The sequence below is a fragment of the Quercus suber genome, unplaced genomic scaffold (assembly GCF_002906115.3).
Source record: "Quercus suber isolate HL8 unplaced genomic scaffold, Cork oak 2.0 scaffold_387, whole genome shotgun sequence".
NCBI lineage: Eukaryota > Viridiplantae > Streptophyta > Magnoliopsida > Fagales > Fagaceae > Quercus > Quercus suber.
In genome coordinates this window covers 703-16,304 of record NW_027069839.1, presented here as the reverse complement: position 1 = coordinate 16,304, position 15,602 = coordinate 703, and the positions used below count along the sequence as shown (strand labels likewise).

Genomic DNA, 15,602 nt, shown 5'->3' with positions numbered 1-15,602 from the left:
TTTTTTTTTTTTTTTTTTTTGCTGTGGGGGTGGTGGGGGGGGGGGGGGGGGGGGGGGGGGGAGAGTTGAGTTCAAGTTACACCTGATGTAACTCTATGTGCTTCTACACACACACACACACACATATATATGAGTTGTGTTTAAGTTACACTTGGTGTAACTCTAAGCTCTAAGCAATGTTACACCACTCAATAACTTATTATAAAATTCATATTTTGAAATCTCACCACTGAATTACATGTTTTATATGTTTTTAACATTCATACCAATTTTCATGTCAATTAGATGTTATTTACCATTTGATCCATAAACTCATCTTTTATGCATTATTTTAAACTACAAAAACTTGAATTTAAACAATTGATTAATGACATGACTATTAATATTTGATCATCTTAAAATTTTACAAGCATAAAGAATATATAAAGATAATGTAATCTAACATTAGATTTATTAAAATTTATATCCAATTAAAAAATATTGAGTGATATAATATTACTTAAAATTACATTAAGTAAAACTTGAACCTAATCCTCTCTACATATATGTGTGCGTGCGTGTAAGTCTTAAAACTTAATTGATACTTCTTAATTTTTTGAACAAACACATGGATTTAAATTTCTCTTTCTTTTTATTGTGATTGAATTTAAATCTCTTTCTTTGATTGTGATTGAATGATACATACACGTGTCTATGCACATACAAGAAGTGTGAGTGGAAGAAGGTGCGGTAGTATCGTTAGTGTTGGTTGGTGAATAAATAAAGAAGAAATGATGGATAAAAATGTACTTGAAATATAAACTTTATTGACTCGTTATTGATACGGCAACTTATATCGGCATGAAATGAATACGTGCAGAAGCTGAACAATGATTATGAAGAATTGGCCGTGAAACATTACATAATTAAAGCAAGAGTTCCCCTTCTCATTTCCTGTCTTCTTGGCCCCCACCCTTTCTACTCATCAATCAATACACCCCACAAACTTCTGTATATGTCTGAATCTATAGCAAACCATTCATCCTTTCCTGTTCCTCAAGCTGTCATCTCGCTCTCTCACTCTCAATTGACGTGTTTCACTTGAATGGTGAACAGTGTAAGATGTTTACTTTCCATTTTTATAATCAAGATAATAAGATGTGGTAACTCAAGGGTAATGTAGTTGTTTTGAAGTTTCGTGGGATCTATAAAGTTGTTAGATTTAAATCTTCTATTAACTATTGTTTAATAATCCCTACGGGATTTTTTCAGTGCGTGTGGAACGGTACTATTTACTTTGGAGACTAATTAAGTGATTTAAGTATCTGTCTAGAATGCACTTATTAACTAATTTATTGCTTATTTTTATTATTATTTGTGAGTCTCATTGAGTCATTTACTTATTTTAATTTATTTTTGCTTAATTTTTTTTATTATTTGCAGATTCTATGTGAGTTAGTTAGTTATTTTATTTAACTTATATATTTATTTATGGTATTTTTAGCAAAAGTATTTTAGGAGAAAATACTAGGACCATAACTTTTTTTATAATTTGCTCATGTGGAAGTCGTGAGTGATGAGTCTATAACTCTATCGCTCACAATTTATAACGTAGGTAAGTTGTGACAAAAATTATGATTCTAATATTACTCTATTTAAAAAAATTAGATAAATTATTCTAAACCAACCTTAATACACACATTCAAAAAATATAATAATAATTAAATTTGGACAAAGATTAATTTTTGTAGTAATGCTCTAAAATTTTAAGAGGGTAGGATTGAATATAAAATTAAGTAGTGGAAGAAAAAAAACACTTTGCTCATTCTGTGCTAAAATTACTATACAAACTTAGACCTAGCGCCTAAAGTTTAACATGGGCAAAAGTTTTTGATTTACTTTACAGCTTTCATTTGCTCCTGGGTCTCCTGTCACTTTTTTTATATGGTATTTAATATTCAAAAGTTACGAACATGTATGAAAGTTGAAAGGTAGAGTCACGTCCACCTTTTTGCTTTTCCAACATCACCTCAAATGTCTCCCTCCCTTTGCATATTTTGCATTAAATGTGTTTTTTTTTTTTTTTTTTTTTTTTTTTTTTTTTTTTTTTTTTTTTTTAATAATAAATAAGATAAAGGATGACTAGTCCTTGAAAAACCTATATTAAGTTATTAGCACCTGCCATGTGAAGGCATCAAGAGTAAGTTCTTTGTTTGGCCAGAGTTTTAGCCCAACCTAATAGATAGATCGGATTTTTTTTTTTTTTTTTTTTTTAGATAGATAAACTGATTTGAACTGAAGCCCTGTTCCATCCTAGTAAAAATAACAAAAAGAGAAAAAGCTTGAAACTTCAAGAAAGATGTGGACAAATATTGAGAACTAATAAGAGTGAAAAATGGACAATCATTAAGCTAATTAATGCAGCCATATGTACAAACCAAAAAGTCATTGCTGGGGATGCCATCAAAGAGAAAAGGTGTAACCCCTCCTTCTGTGACCAGCCAACCTCCTAGATTAACTGCTTTAATTTTAAAGCTAGAAACAGAACAAATAGGCAAGAGAACAACTACACTTAGTAGCAATATTCTTGAATTGATCACCATTTGTACGTAGTTATATTGTTTTCTTTTTTCGTATATCATATTCATATATCAGTTTCTATGTGGGTTGTTGCCTGCAGGTATACATATATATATATATATACACACACACTTATCAAATTATACTAAATAGACATTACTAACTTAAACAGAAATTTGAATATACCAATACTTACCATTTTTTTTTTTTTTGTAAAAAGACGATGCATTAAAAACAAACTAAACAGCTACATCCAGAGCAGGACACATCCTGCTGAACAGCACACCATTACAGTCATCAATTAAAGCACTACAAATGCCCATAGGAGGACTACTAAATGAAATAAAATCTACATCCTGTATAGCACCCATCCTAGCCAGCAAATCTGCACACCTATTGGCTTGGCGGTAACAATGGATAAAGCGAATTCGGTGAAAGTGAGCTATCAATCGCCTACAGTCATCCAACAGGGGAGAAATGACATTGTTAACATAAGTCGCATTCAAAAAAACCTCCACCACAGCTTGAGCATCCAATTCAACAACAAGAGAATCAATGTTTAAGTTGTAGCAAATATGTCATATATCAGTTTCTATGCGTGTCATTGTCAAGTATCTATCTATTTATCTATACTACTAATTAGAAGATGCTCCTGTTTCATCTTCAATTTTTGATGTACCAAAATATCCTCATACAAATTCTAAAATAACTTACCCTTTAGTTTAATTTTTTTTTTCCTACAAAAAACAAAAAAGGTTAAAAGAGTAATATTATCTCATGTACCAAAAAAAAAAAAAAAACGTTTGTATTCAAATGTTTGATACCTATCGGTATTTGTTATCTATTTGAATTCAAATAGATTTATCGAAGGAAAAAAAAAAAAAAAAAAAAAACAAAATTACTTCTTCCAAAACAAACTCATTACCTCACATAAAGACTACTTATTCTTATCCCGTATTCAAATGTATGATTCCTATATATATATGTGTGTGTGTGTGTTATTTATTTGAATTCAAATACTTCAATTATGTTTTAGGCATTTTTTTTCCTTTATCTTCTTTATTCCGCCTAAAACTTAGGACAATATCTCTATTTCATTTTTAAACATTATTCTATGTTACCTTACTTTCCTTCTTTTTTTTTTTTTTAAATACAATATATCACATTTAAACATGATAACACTAAACTAAAAAAAAAAAAAAACATTATTACACATGCAAAACACCTTTAATGAGTCTTTTATATATACACACACACTATTGATAGAGTGCGTAATTGTGCTTAGCACTAGCGGATAGAAACTTTGACATTCAACTCATAATTTTGTGCATGTAGTATTACTCTTTGATAATACCTTCCATATTAGTAGTCTTCGTTCAATTCATCCAGACAAGAATTAAAAAAAAAAAAAACCAAAAAAAAACTTTATTTTAGTAATTTACTATCGGATAGAGTACTAGTCCACGTCAAAACTCACAACACCTTGTCAAAGTGGCTCCAATCAGCATGTTATTGTTAGTGGTACAGTTTCATCTCTGTGAGAACTAGATTCAAATCTCTTCACACGTGTTAAAAAAAAATGATATCTAGAAAGTCAGCGCAGAATTTTTCATCTCTTTTGTTTGGCATTGCCCATGATTTGGTGAGCTTGAGAACGTAGTCTTCTCTGCCAGACAGCGAAGAATTCTGATTTCGAGTGATTCAAAGTTTCAAACATGTTAGCCTTCATTTGTATATATATTGATTAATCAAACTGATCATTGTCAAAGAAGAAACAATGAGATTAGGAAATTGGTAGTTTGCACTGATAATTAATTCCTAGATTTGAAAATCCAAATTAAGTCTCTCATCTATGAAGAGAATATAAGGATGTGGCCAAGCATAAAATAAAGGGTAAGGATTCTTTCACACAACTTATTTCATATTTTCTATACACATCCACTTCATGTTTTAAATGCGGGCATCACCATATTTTAAAATGTGTACATCAACACATGCAATTATAACATTGTATGCATGGTTGCATGCCTTTTTTATTTTTTTTTTTAGAAGAAAGTATGCATGCCTGTTTAAAGAAAGAGTATTGATAGGTCACAATCTGAATGACCCCTAGTGATTAACCCTAATTAATTAATTTAGCCAAGTAATTAATTAATCAATTAATCATGCAATTTTATGGAAGCACAAACAAATCACCAAAAACTAAAAATGCAGCGGAAAATAAATAACACGGTGATTTGTTTACGAATGGGGAAAACCCTAACGGCAAAAACCCCACCGGGTGATTTTCAGGTCACCACTCCCGAAACTCCACTATTATCAAATCAAGCAGTTACAAGTAAAGGAATCCCAAGTACCTTACCAACCTACAGTTGAACCCTTACCCCAATACCCAATTGGACTTGATCTGTAGTGACAGTTCCCTCTTTTGATACATGGCTCCCAAGTACGTGACTAACTAATGCGTGGATCCAAGTACGCGACTTCAGAACACCAACTAAGGAAGAATGGTTGGCTGCAAAGTTCATCAGTTCATCCTTTATGATGAATAGCAGGAAGATGCTTGGTTACAAAACTCTATGGTGCAAATACACAGCAACTTCTTGATGGAAGATGAACTAAGTCAAGAACTTCGTCTGTTGATCACAATTTGCTTGAACAGAGATTGCTCAATGATAATGCAACTTGTGTCACACTTGACGGCTCTTAAAATAATCCTTTTATATGTTTAGGGTTAGAAGAAAAGAAGGCCCAAAAACATATTCACGGATCCCAAGAAAATCAGATTGGAAATCTGAATTTTTAAATCTCGACAGATAGCAGGTGTCGAGGTAGCTATCGAGCAGGTGTCAAGCTTTAAAAACCTTTCACTTCAGCTTGCTTTTTCTTGGACAGACTTGATGACTTCAACACTTGACCTTGAAACATTGTTTCTTGAAGTATTAAAAACACCTAAAACTACCCAATTACAAGTAAAGTGCGTTTTGTCAAAGGATTAGCCAATTTACATAACTAAGTGACATATGTTCTTAATCAAATTAAAACATATATGTCCTAACAAGTATGAGAGAATATTTACCGTAAGATAAAATAGAACTAAAATTGGTTGGTTTGGGGTATAAAAGATGGTTGCATCCCTAGTTAGAAGTGATTCCATTCATTGGATCATAATTTAAAAGGAATTGATTCAAACAAACTCTACTCTTAGTTATGCATATGTAAATGAAGTTTCACATAGAATAATAGTGACAAGAGTAGTTAGATACAAACTTATAGGCTTAAAATTTTGGGTTATGTGGTATAAAAAATATGTTATATTAACTACTTAATTGAAGTCTCTCTAAAGTGTTTTCTCCCCAATAAATAACATCAACTTCATGGTATTTTCTCCTCAACATCCATAAATTCAACAGCTCAAAAAAAAACAAGCACTTCGCTATTGTAGAAGCCTAAAATGGCTAAGAAATTATCTAGAAGAACAACTTCTTCTAAGGAAAAATATTGTAAACTTCAAAAAAGCAAGTATAGAAATGCTTATGAACCGAACATAACATAAAGCCTACAAACACAACATAAAATTCAGGCTTTAGATCAAACACAGATAATTAAAATTGACCACCCAAGAATGTTAGTAGCTTTTAATTCGCTCGCAGCCCCCATTGAGGAGATGGCAATCATGTTATGCCATCAGTACTGGAGGCAACTCAGTTGCACTTGTTTAAAATAAAGGTTAAGATAAACCTCATGTGCCAATTGCGCAAATAAAAAAAGGAATTCTTGATTGAGAATGACTAGACAAATCGACTTATCATTATCTACTATTCATATTTTCACCCTTTTTGTATTTTTATGCCGAATTTTTTTAAACGTATTTTTTTTTAAATGTCGAATAATATCCATTAGTATACTTAACATATCAAACGAGTACCATACTTTACTAACTATCAATAGATACTAAAGTTTTTTAATCATAAATGGTAAGTGAATTGGACCTCAGATGGTCTGCTCTTTACACAAGGAATAAATCAACAAATTATTGTAGAAGACGTGGCCTAAAAAAATTAGGAAGTCTATATAAGAAAAAAAATTAAAAAGGTGATTTAAAACACTAACATCTTCAATAAAGGTAGCCCCTATTAATGACAAAATAAAAAAAGTCAATTATTATGTTTGGTTACGTTCAAAGGAAGGAAACTAATGCACATGTATTAAAGAAGAAATTTAAGTTGAGGGAACAAAATAAAAAAGGTAGAGGATCTAAAGTCGACTCTAAAATTTTGAAACTAAACCTTTATTGTTGTTGTATACAAAATCAGTTAATTTAATGTCTTAGTCCAATGATGGTGCGTAAAAAAGTTAAGATGATAAAGAGTTAAGAAACCACATTGCAAGTTCAAATACTAAGGTTTAAAAAAATATGGAAGTCTTTTCATTCGGTTAAAAGGAAAGTATTAATTTATTTATTTGATCGAAGTGTTTATTGAAAGAAAAAAAAAAAAGTAAATTGGAAGTACAATAACCACCTTAATTCTAAACTAAAGTTTGATATAGCCATTCTTGATCATCCACTCCAAACTCCAAGGGTTATTGACATTTTTAAGAGTCCAATAAGCCCATCCAAATGTTGCTCGCCCATAAACATCTAGTTGGGCCTCGGCAAATTTTTGGTATTCTTCTTTTGTTGCTCCCTTAACATTCCACTCAGCTACCCATTCGCCTGCAAACAACGACTGGTTCATATTAATCCACTGACAAGTAGTTTAGATTTTTTTTTTTTTTTTTTTTTTTTTGTCTTATGGTGTTATATATTTTAGAATTCCTTGGTTTTGATTTGGGGTTGTAGAAAATAGAAAAAGATGGCATTTTATTAATGAAATGGTTATTATTTAGACATACCAACCAAAATACGGGGTCCATTTGATGTTGTGACATAATTCAACTGCGAGGTCCTGTTGGTGTGAATGAAATCAATGTTCTGCTGAACAGTCATGCTGTCAAATTCGCTGGTGTAGAGGTTGTAATAATGGACATCTATGACTGATCTCATGAAGCCACTAGCAAGAGACAAAAACTCCCTCGGGTCGGCCGGTCCTAACCGGTTAGACAACACCACATAAGCATTGGAGTGCTTGCGCACGGCTTCATAACCAGCCTTGTAGTACTTGTTTAGGCTCTCTTGTGATGCTCCAGGTGCTCGAGGTTCATTGATGAGTTCAACTGCATAAAGGCTTGGGTTCTTTGCATACCTATATGTGTCACAAATATCGAGTCCATTATAGACTTATAGTGACATAAACTTAGCTATATATTGTTATATGTTAGAATACATGGGTGACATATAATATGGTATAAATGGTTTCATATTATGTACCTTGCAGTTAGGAATTCTATGATATCAACTGTTTGTTGAATATTTTCATCTGTTTTGCCCCATTCTTGAGAGCCGTCTCTAGAAGAGCCGTGTTCCCAGCCATTTTGAGAACCAGGTGCTGCATGAAGATCAATTATAATCTTCACGCCATATTTCCTACAAGCACAACAGTATTGAACACAAGTTTAGTGGTTTTGAGTTTAATTGTCTTGAAGGTTTAGAGTTTAATTGTCTTGAATCTTGAGAGAGAGAGAGAGTAGAACTTTAGGTGTCTTTGTCTAGCGCTAAGCTAGAAAAATTTATAGGAAAATGTGAAGATATATACTACAAATTTTACCACATAAACTTTACAAATTAATGTGGCAATATTTCAATGACATAATAAATAAAATTTTGAATTACTATTCTTTTGTGAATGATGATATATCAATTTGTAAACACCATGTGGTAAAATTACTTAAAATATGAGAGAGTGAAAAGTATTCCTTTGAGGTGGGTATGAGAGTTAAGATCATATTAAATTATTTTATGTGTACATTGTTAAAATTTTGTTAATATATATAGTGTGTCGCTAATGTGATAATATATCAATATAAAACAATATCACCTATCAAAAAAAAAAAACAATATCACATATAGATTTTGTGTCACACTCTAAAACTACAAAGGATTCAGTGTTACACAATTGGTTTACATATAAAACATATTATAGGAGATTAAGTGTCACATCCAAAATTTTAAGAGGTTCTATGTTTTGAGAATCCATTCCGAAGTGCATATCATGATTAATAAACTTAATAATAAAATGTAATGTTTTCATTTCTTTTCTTTTCTTTTTTTATTATAAATGAGGTTGTATCAGTTGGGTTGGGTTTTCATATCTTTTCATTGTGATCGAATTCAGTTTGGGGCTAATCAAAACACTACAATTTTTTTTGGTTATATTAACTATTTGATTGACCTTTACCTAGTGGGCCTGCCCAATCTGCCGTCTTGATTTCTAATTACAATTTTTCATGCATGACCACCAAAAAACACACACGGATGACACAACTAAATAATAATAAAAAGCTCTCAATGATTAAGTGGCACATATGTTTGGATGTAAGTATACATACTTAGCCCACAAGAAGGCGTTGTCCAACGCTTGCAATGATCCCTCAACGTACTTGGGCGTTGGATTGCANGTTAGTGTATGTGTTTTGTGTACAATAATAGATTATTGCCTCATTATTTTTATGAATCCTATTCATCCAGGGGGAGAGCTACGTGTACGAGTGGGGGCCAAGGGCCCCCAAAATTTTAAGTATATTTTAATATTATATATAAATATTTAACATTTTAATTATTAGCCTACAAAAATGAGACTTGACCCCCTTCAATATTTGAGCTAGTCCAATGATACTCTTAAAAAAATTGTCCAATTGGTCTAGTGTTATAGAGAATTTTTTTTTTCTTTTTCTCATTCATTTTTTATTGTAAAATGTGTTTTTGTCTATTAAGGTTTTGAACCATTCATATCTTTGAATACTTTATTAGTTCAATTAAAAAATTTATACTCACTTTAGTTGATAATTTGATAACTTATATTAAAATTGAAAACTCAAAGAATTCACTGTGGATGATACTAAATTATATGTGTATAGATATCTGTGTTTGTGCATATTTATGGAAGTTTGTATAAGTTAATAAATTAGTATCATAAGTTGGCTCTTCATATAAAAATTTCTAGCAATGCCCCTTCATTAATCGATCCCATGTGTTTGTGATTAGTAGTTACTCATAAGAACGTCTCTTGCTTAAGAATATTAGTATCAGGGTCTAATTAAAGTTATTCATTCCTGCAGGTCATCCAAAAATCATTCATCGTGATATCAAGGCATCGAATATTCTTCTTAACTCTAAGTTTGAGGCAAAGGTGGGACTCCTGCTTCTTCTTCTTCGTCTTCTCCTTTTTTGTGTTTGTTTTTGCTATTGTTCAGAAAATGTTTTAGATCTTCAAATGAAGTTTGTTTCTGGAAATCTGTTCCATTAAACCAGATATTTGATTGATAAAACTCATCCACTCGTAAGTTGAAGCAACTTCAAGACACTCCTTTTAGATTTTTTTTTTGTTGATAATTCATCCACTCGTTTAATGATCTATACATGATGTGTAATGAAAATCAAGAATCTCTACATATATCATGTTAAATGTTAATAATCAAAAATATTATTTTCAGGTTGCCGACTTTGGACTGGCCAAAATATTTTCAGATACCACTGCTGACATTACTCACATCTCTACTCGAGTGGTGGGAACCTTCGGGTAAGATCATTCATGTTCTAATATTACAATACTAGATCAGTGTACATTACTTCTATATATAATTATTGGATAAATATTAAGATGAACTTTGTCATTCTCACAATTCCATCTTTTATGTGATCAACTAAGTTTACTTTTTATCTAGTGCTACTTTGAGTAATCCTCAAGCATTGGATCTAAGTCTAACTTGACTTAAATAAGTTGACCTTTCTCTCTCTCTATTTTTGAGTTTTGTGAACATTTAAACTCATGTTCTTTAGCGTGATTAACTTGTGATTTACAAATTCATTAGGATAACCATAGCCATGAATAGCATTGAGTGATACATGTTTTTAACCAACGTAAATGCTTATTTCTTTCAGGTACCTGGCTCCAGAGTATGCATCAAGTGGTAAAGTAACAGATAAATCAGACGTTTATTCGTATGGAGTCATGCTCTTAGAACTCATAACTGGACGATTACCTATCAGCCAAGCACAGTCATCAACGAATATAGGCCTGGCTGAATTTGTGAGTTCTCTTGCATCACTACTATAACATCTCCTTTAGATGGTTTGATGAACTGAGATGAGGGGGAAATTTAATAGCACCTAATAGTGGTTTAGAAACCACCAAATCATTGGTTTGAAACTCAATATTCAAGTTATTTCTATATGAATGCAACATTTTTATTCAAGTTATTTCCATATGGTTTGATGAACTGAGATGATGGGGTAATTTAATAGCATCTAATATTGGTTTAGAAACCACCAAATCATTGGTTTGAAACTGAAGTTTCAAGTTATTTTCATATGGTTGCAACATTCTTATTTTATCAAATTTAGTGTTAGTCATGTTAGTCAACATTCATATATGCTTTCATGCAAGACCAAGTATGCTTGTTGTCAATTAAGCAATATGAGATCAAATATATGGTACAAGAGAACCATTTGAATCATTTGGTGAAAGTATTTCTTTTGAACTTCAAATATTCTTGAGTGCAGCTGCAGAACTATGAGTCTTCTTTTGATTAACCACATTTATTTGCCTTGACACTATAGGCTAGGCCTTTGCTCTCTAAAGCACGAATGGATAGCAATTTCGATGCTCTTGTTGATCCAAGATTGCTGGGTAATTACGACCCCGATGAGATGACTAAAATGGTTGCTTGTGCTGCTGCTTGTGTGCGCTATACAGCATGCAATCGTCCACCAATGAGCCAAGTAATCCTTTTTCCTGTTCCTTTTTTCTTTGAGCAAGTATTAAGAAGAGTAGGAAACCCCACTAATTTGGAAAATATAGAGTTCAAATATTACCGAAAACTAAGAAATGCTTTTCTTTATTCAATAATGAAAAAAAAGAAGTCGTGTGTGTGTGTGCGCGCATGTATTCAGGCAACTTACATATTCTTTAGCACCCCCTACTCACATGGCCTCTTCGACTGTCCAAGTCCCCCTAGTTGGAATGGTGTATTGTTAAGTTTTATTGACCCGTGATAGTATTCTTCTGAATATCTAAAAAACTAAGTGCAAAATAAGAAATATTTATTCAGTGTCTGTAACTATTTTTTTTTTTAAATAAATTTGTTTGAAACCAAGCAGATAGTTCATGTTTTAGAAGGACATGTTTCTCTGACGGCTCTTGGTGAGGAAATGCAACTGGAGCATGGCAATACATACATGAAGTCGATATTTGAAGGTCATGGATATGGCACCAGTAAGTACAATAGTGGAACCACCAGTGAGTTTGGTCGTTACCCATCTAGCTCAAGCAGTGAGTCCCACCAAACAAACTGAGATTAAGATGGCAGAGATGAGGATGGAGAGCCAATATATGGAATGCTATTTTTGTCCCTTGGAACACTTGCTTTTTCTTTCTGGGGGATTTCCTATTGGATTTTTTTACTTCATTTGCTTGAGATAAAAAATGGGGAGGCAGGGGGTACTAAAATTGATTAAATTTTCTTACTCACTCTGTTCAATATTTGTTATATGTGGTTGCATTTAAAGTTTATCGTGGAAGCATGATAGGTGATGATGCTTATCATTGCGCTTAGCCACTGCATGATTAAATACAGGAAACAAAGAGGATCCTAAATCCCCCCTTACATATTTACCATGCAATGCCATAAATGGCTGGCCCTTATGCTAAAAGTGATAGTGTATTTCAGCAATCATAGGCTATAATTTGTGTCAATCCGTAGTGTGCTCTAAAGTCTGAAGTATAAATATCAAATACAAATCCTATTTCTCACTTTTTGTATTCCGCTTTATGCTCACCATTCACTGCCTTCCTATCCAAAAAAAAAACCATTCACTGCCTAAACAATGTGTGCTTTTTCCATTCATGCTTTTCTTCTTTAGCCGCCAACTTTGTTCACCTTGCAGTAAACAGACTTTGTGGCAGCCAGCAGCTGCATAATTGGCTTGGTCAGTCTTTACGCAACCATGCAGGCTCGTCAAACAGCTGCTTTCAACAGTTCCAAAAATCATCCTGATGTTACTCATACTCTTTCATAGCCCATTCAATGTTACCCACCCTCAGCTTTGTTTCCTCCCCAGTCCCCATTGATTACCCATTTTCACAAAGCTGCACGAGGTAGTCATGTCTCCAAAGGTTAGAAACGTTGAACAAGTGTTGGTGCAACTACAAACCTGAGCAGGGCTGATTTCCATCATAGCTTATGCATTCTAAAGAAGTTCGTATGTAATATGAACTTCCTGGAACTCCAGTGCTAATTGGATTTCCATTTAGCTGCTGATTTTCGATCTTTACCTTCTATTTCCTCCTGTTCACTGCATTTTTAAAGCAAAATGCACCATTTTGATCCATTTTGATTGTATTTTCCCAATCTTTTAGTAAAAGTTTCCTTCTACTAACAGAAGTTCAATTAGATATTTTGGAGACAAGTGATCCTCTAACCGACATTAACAATCAAAAGTTTCTTGATTCAGCACTTGTTACAAAATGAATTGAACAAAGGATCACAGCTCAAATCTCATGTGTTATAACCTTTCTCATCACTATGCATTTATGAGGGAGTATTTTAGCAAAGGGTTTGGCTTACCTCTAGTACTTTTTTAACTGGACATCTCTTGTTATTTTAAATATACAATGGCAAGTGATAGTAAGTTTTAATCTCCACATTTTATTTAATTAGTGGGTGATGTGGCAGTTTCTTATTAAAATAAAAGGAGATTCTAGTTAAAAAAAGTATTGGAAGTAAGCGTACTTTTTTAACTGGACATCTCTTGTTATTTTAAATATACAATGGCAAGTGATTGTGAGTTTTAATCTCCACTTTTTATTTAGTTAGTGGGTGATGTGGTAGTTTCTTATTAAAACAAAAATAGATTCTAATTAAAAAAAGTACTGGAAGTAAGTCAAACCCTTTAACAAAATGTAAGAGATCATAGCCAATGTGATACAACACCAAGCCAAATCTAAAAACCAATATCAAAGAAAATTAAAATCTTTATTGATTGAAGATGATAGAATAACAAGCAATGTCAATTTTTTTTTTTTGGGTATTACAAGTGAAAACCAGGTCAGTGTGAGAACAATTTCATTACTTCCCACATCCCAACTTTAAAAGTTAAGTTGGTCTTTTTGGTGGGTTCACAGTGAACTCTTTACCTTTTCTGACTTGTATCTTCACTATGATGAGCAAGGTCGGGGATGAAAGATGAAATAGCTGTTGAAGAGCCATCACCCACCCTGGCCTTTTTGGTCCTTCAAAGGTAGAAAAGATTTCAACCACTGCTTCCAAGGAGCATCCTGTTGTTGCTCAATCCATGACAAAAAACAGCTATCCACCAAGCAGAAGAAGTTGACATAAAGAAGCTGATATCTCACAGGTATGTATCGGAAATTCGCAACTTGAAGAATTGGCCATATGCCTCCTTCCAAAATCAAGGCTGGGAGAAAATCCCTCTTCACATCTTCCTTGATTTGAGGGACACTCTTTCCAGTTGTAAATCCCATGTAAGTGAAAAAAACGAGTAGATCCAATGGGCCGAAAATGACCCCATCAAGAGCAACTTTAGTAGCAACGAACCGAAAGGATTTGGGTTGCATTAGAAGTCGCAACTTTATAAATCGGTCCAAACCTTCATACCTACAAGTGAAATGAATAATAAGAAATAGTTTGATAAACTAATGGAAAGATATACACTATTTTCTTGTGTGTGTGAAAAACTCAATAAAGAAAAGAAAAAAAACACCTCCCTCTCTCCCTATACCTCTCTTGATGGTCCTTTTTTTCTTCTTTTACATTTCTTTTTTTCCAGGCAGGAGGCTTTAAAACTTTAAAACAGTTTAATCTACAGGACCTCCAAATTCCATTGAATACCACAATATTTTAAATCAGGACTAGCATGTGGCCTAAGATGCCTGTGATAAGCCTGCCTCTAATTGAAAATTTGAAGCAATACTCTGATGTGTGCAACCACATGTTAAACTCACCAACAAACTTCCAACTTCGATTTTTTTTAAGGATTGTTTACATACAAAAGACAAAGTGAAAGAGGTAGGAATTAACAACTTCAGCAAAACGGAGAACCCACCCATGTGTTTGATGGAAAGAAAATGCATTAAACAGGGATTTTTAATGAATATCTTAAATTTTACTCTAGAAACAGGTCAGGCACATGTATCAAGTAAATATTCAAAACATTACGACTGAAAGAGACTTCGATACTAGTATAGGGGTGCACACTTCATAGCCTTATTCTTATAGCAAGAAGAGCAACAGATTACAAAAGTAAATTAAATTATGTTATATGCTTTCAGAATGATTTTTGGCAAGTTTATTTTAGCTTCCCTTAAGAGACAGATTTTTGTCAAAAGAATTTCAACACAAATAATTATATAAATACCCCATTTTATATCAATCAATAGACCCAATCTGTCATGGAAGTTTATTTTCTATAAATAAAATAAATAAACTTACCAGAAGTGGCCTACTGGCCCTACAAATCCAAACCCAAACAAACTGGTTGTAGCCACTCGTTTCCAATTGATTTTAAGCTCCTTATCTTTATCCTGGTGCATGCAAGATAGGTTGGTCATTCAAATAAAACATAAAAGTAATGCTGAAAACTTTCGTAACATGTAATTAGGCCAAAAAGATGAATCACATAAATTTTTTAACAATTGCAAAATGCCTGTGTTTATATTATATGAACAATCTATTTAAAACAAATAAAGAAGAAACTGGAAAGCATAAAAATACATAAATTTGAGAATTTGTGCAGAAAGGGCAGCCAGTGGCTCCACAATAATCTGCACAATCACTGGCATTTGACCAGTCATCACTGCTGACTCGTTCCACAGAGAAAACAAAGGATACTTCAGTCTTTTTGTCTTGCATTGTCATAAAATGAA

At 32.7% G+C, this 15,602-nt stretch overlaps 3 protein-coding genes across 3 annotated transcripts; 1 reads left to right on the top strand and 2 right to left on the bottom strand.

Annotated features, from left to right (window-relative positions):
• Positions 1–6,996: 6,996 nt before the first annotated feature.
• LOC111999956 (glucan 1,3-beta-glucosidase) lies at positions 6,997–9,116 on the bottom strand (the record flags this gene model as incomplete). The annotated part of the gene is made up of 4 exons (XM_065760906.1): positions 6,997–7,276; positions 7,456–7,805; positions 7,931–8,086; positions 9,049–9,116. Coding segments are annotated over 4 exons (756 nt in total), but the record flags the coding sequence as incomplete, so codon positions are not given.
• A 482-nt stretch (positions 9,117–9,598) lies between these two features.
• Positions 9,599–12,264, top strand: LOC111987764 (proline-rich receptor-like protein kinase PERK14). Its single transcript, XM_065760919.1, has 6 exons — positions 9,599–9,604; positions 9,762–9,848; positions 10,153–10,238; positions 10,601–10,748; positions 11,279–11,440; positions 11,819–12,264. The coding sequence occupies exons 1-6, from the start codon at positions 9,599–9,601 to the stop codon at positions 12,011–12,013; spliced, it is 684 nt and encodes a 227-aa protein (XP_065616991.1). The 3' UTR covers positions 12,014–12,264.
• Positions 12,265–13,673: 1,409 nt separating this feature from the next.
• Positions 13,674–15,260, bottom strand: LOC111987767 (uncharacterized; the record flags this gene model as incomplete). Its single annotated transcript, XM_065760921.1, is given in 2 exon segments — positions 13,674–14,334; positions 15,169–15,260. Coding segments are annotated over 2 exon segments (501 nt in total), but the record flags the coding sequence as incomplete, so codon positions are not given.
• Between the last annotated feature and the right edge of the window lie 342 nt (positions 15,261–15,602).

What these genes read in the sequence shown, in the direction of transcription:
- LOC111987764 (XM_065760919.1), top strand. An exon ending in CGAGTGGTGGGAACCTTCGG is followed by an intron (nt 10,239 to 10,600) that starts GTAAGATCATTC and finishes TATTTCTTTCAG; the next exon opens with GTACCTGGCTCCAGAGTATG. An exon ending in ATCGTCCACCAATGAGCCAA is followed by an intron (nt 11,441 to 11,818) that starts GTAATCCTTTTT and finishes GAAACCAAGCAG; the next exon opens with ATAGTTCATGTTTTAGAAGG.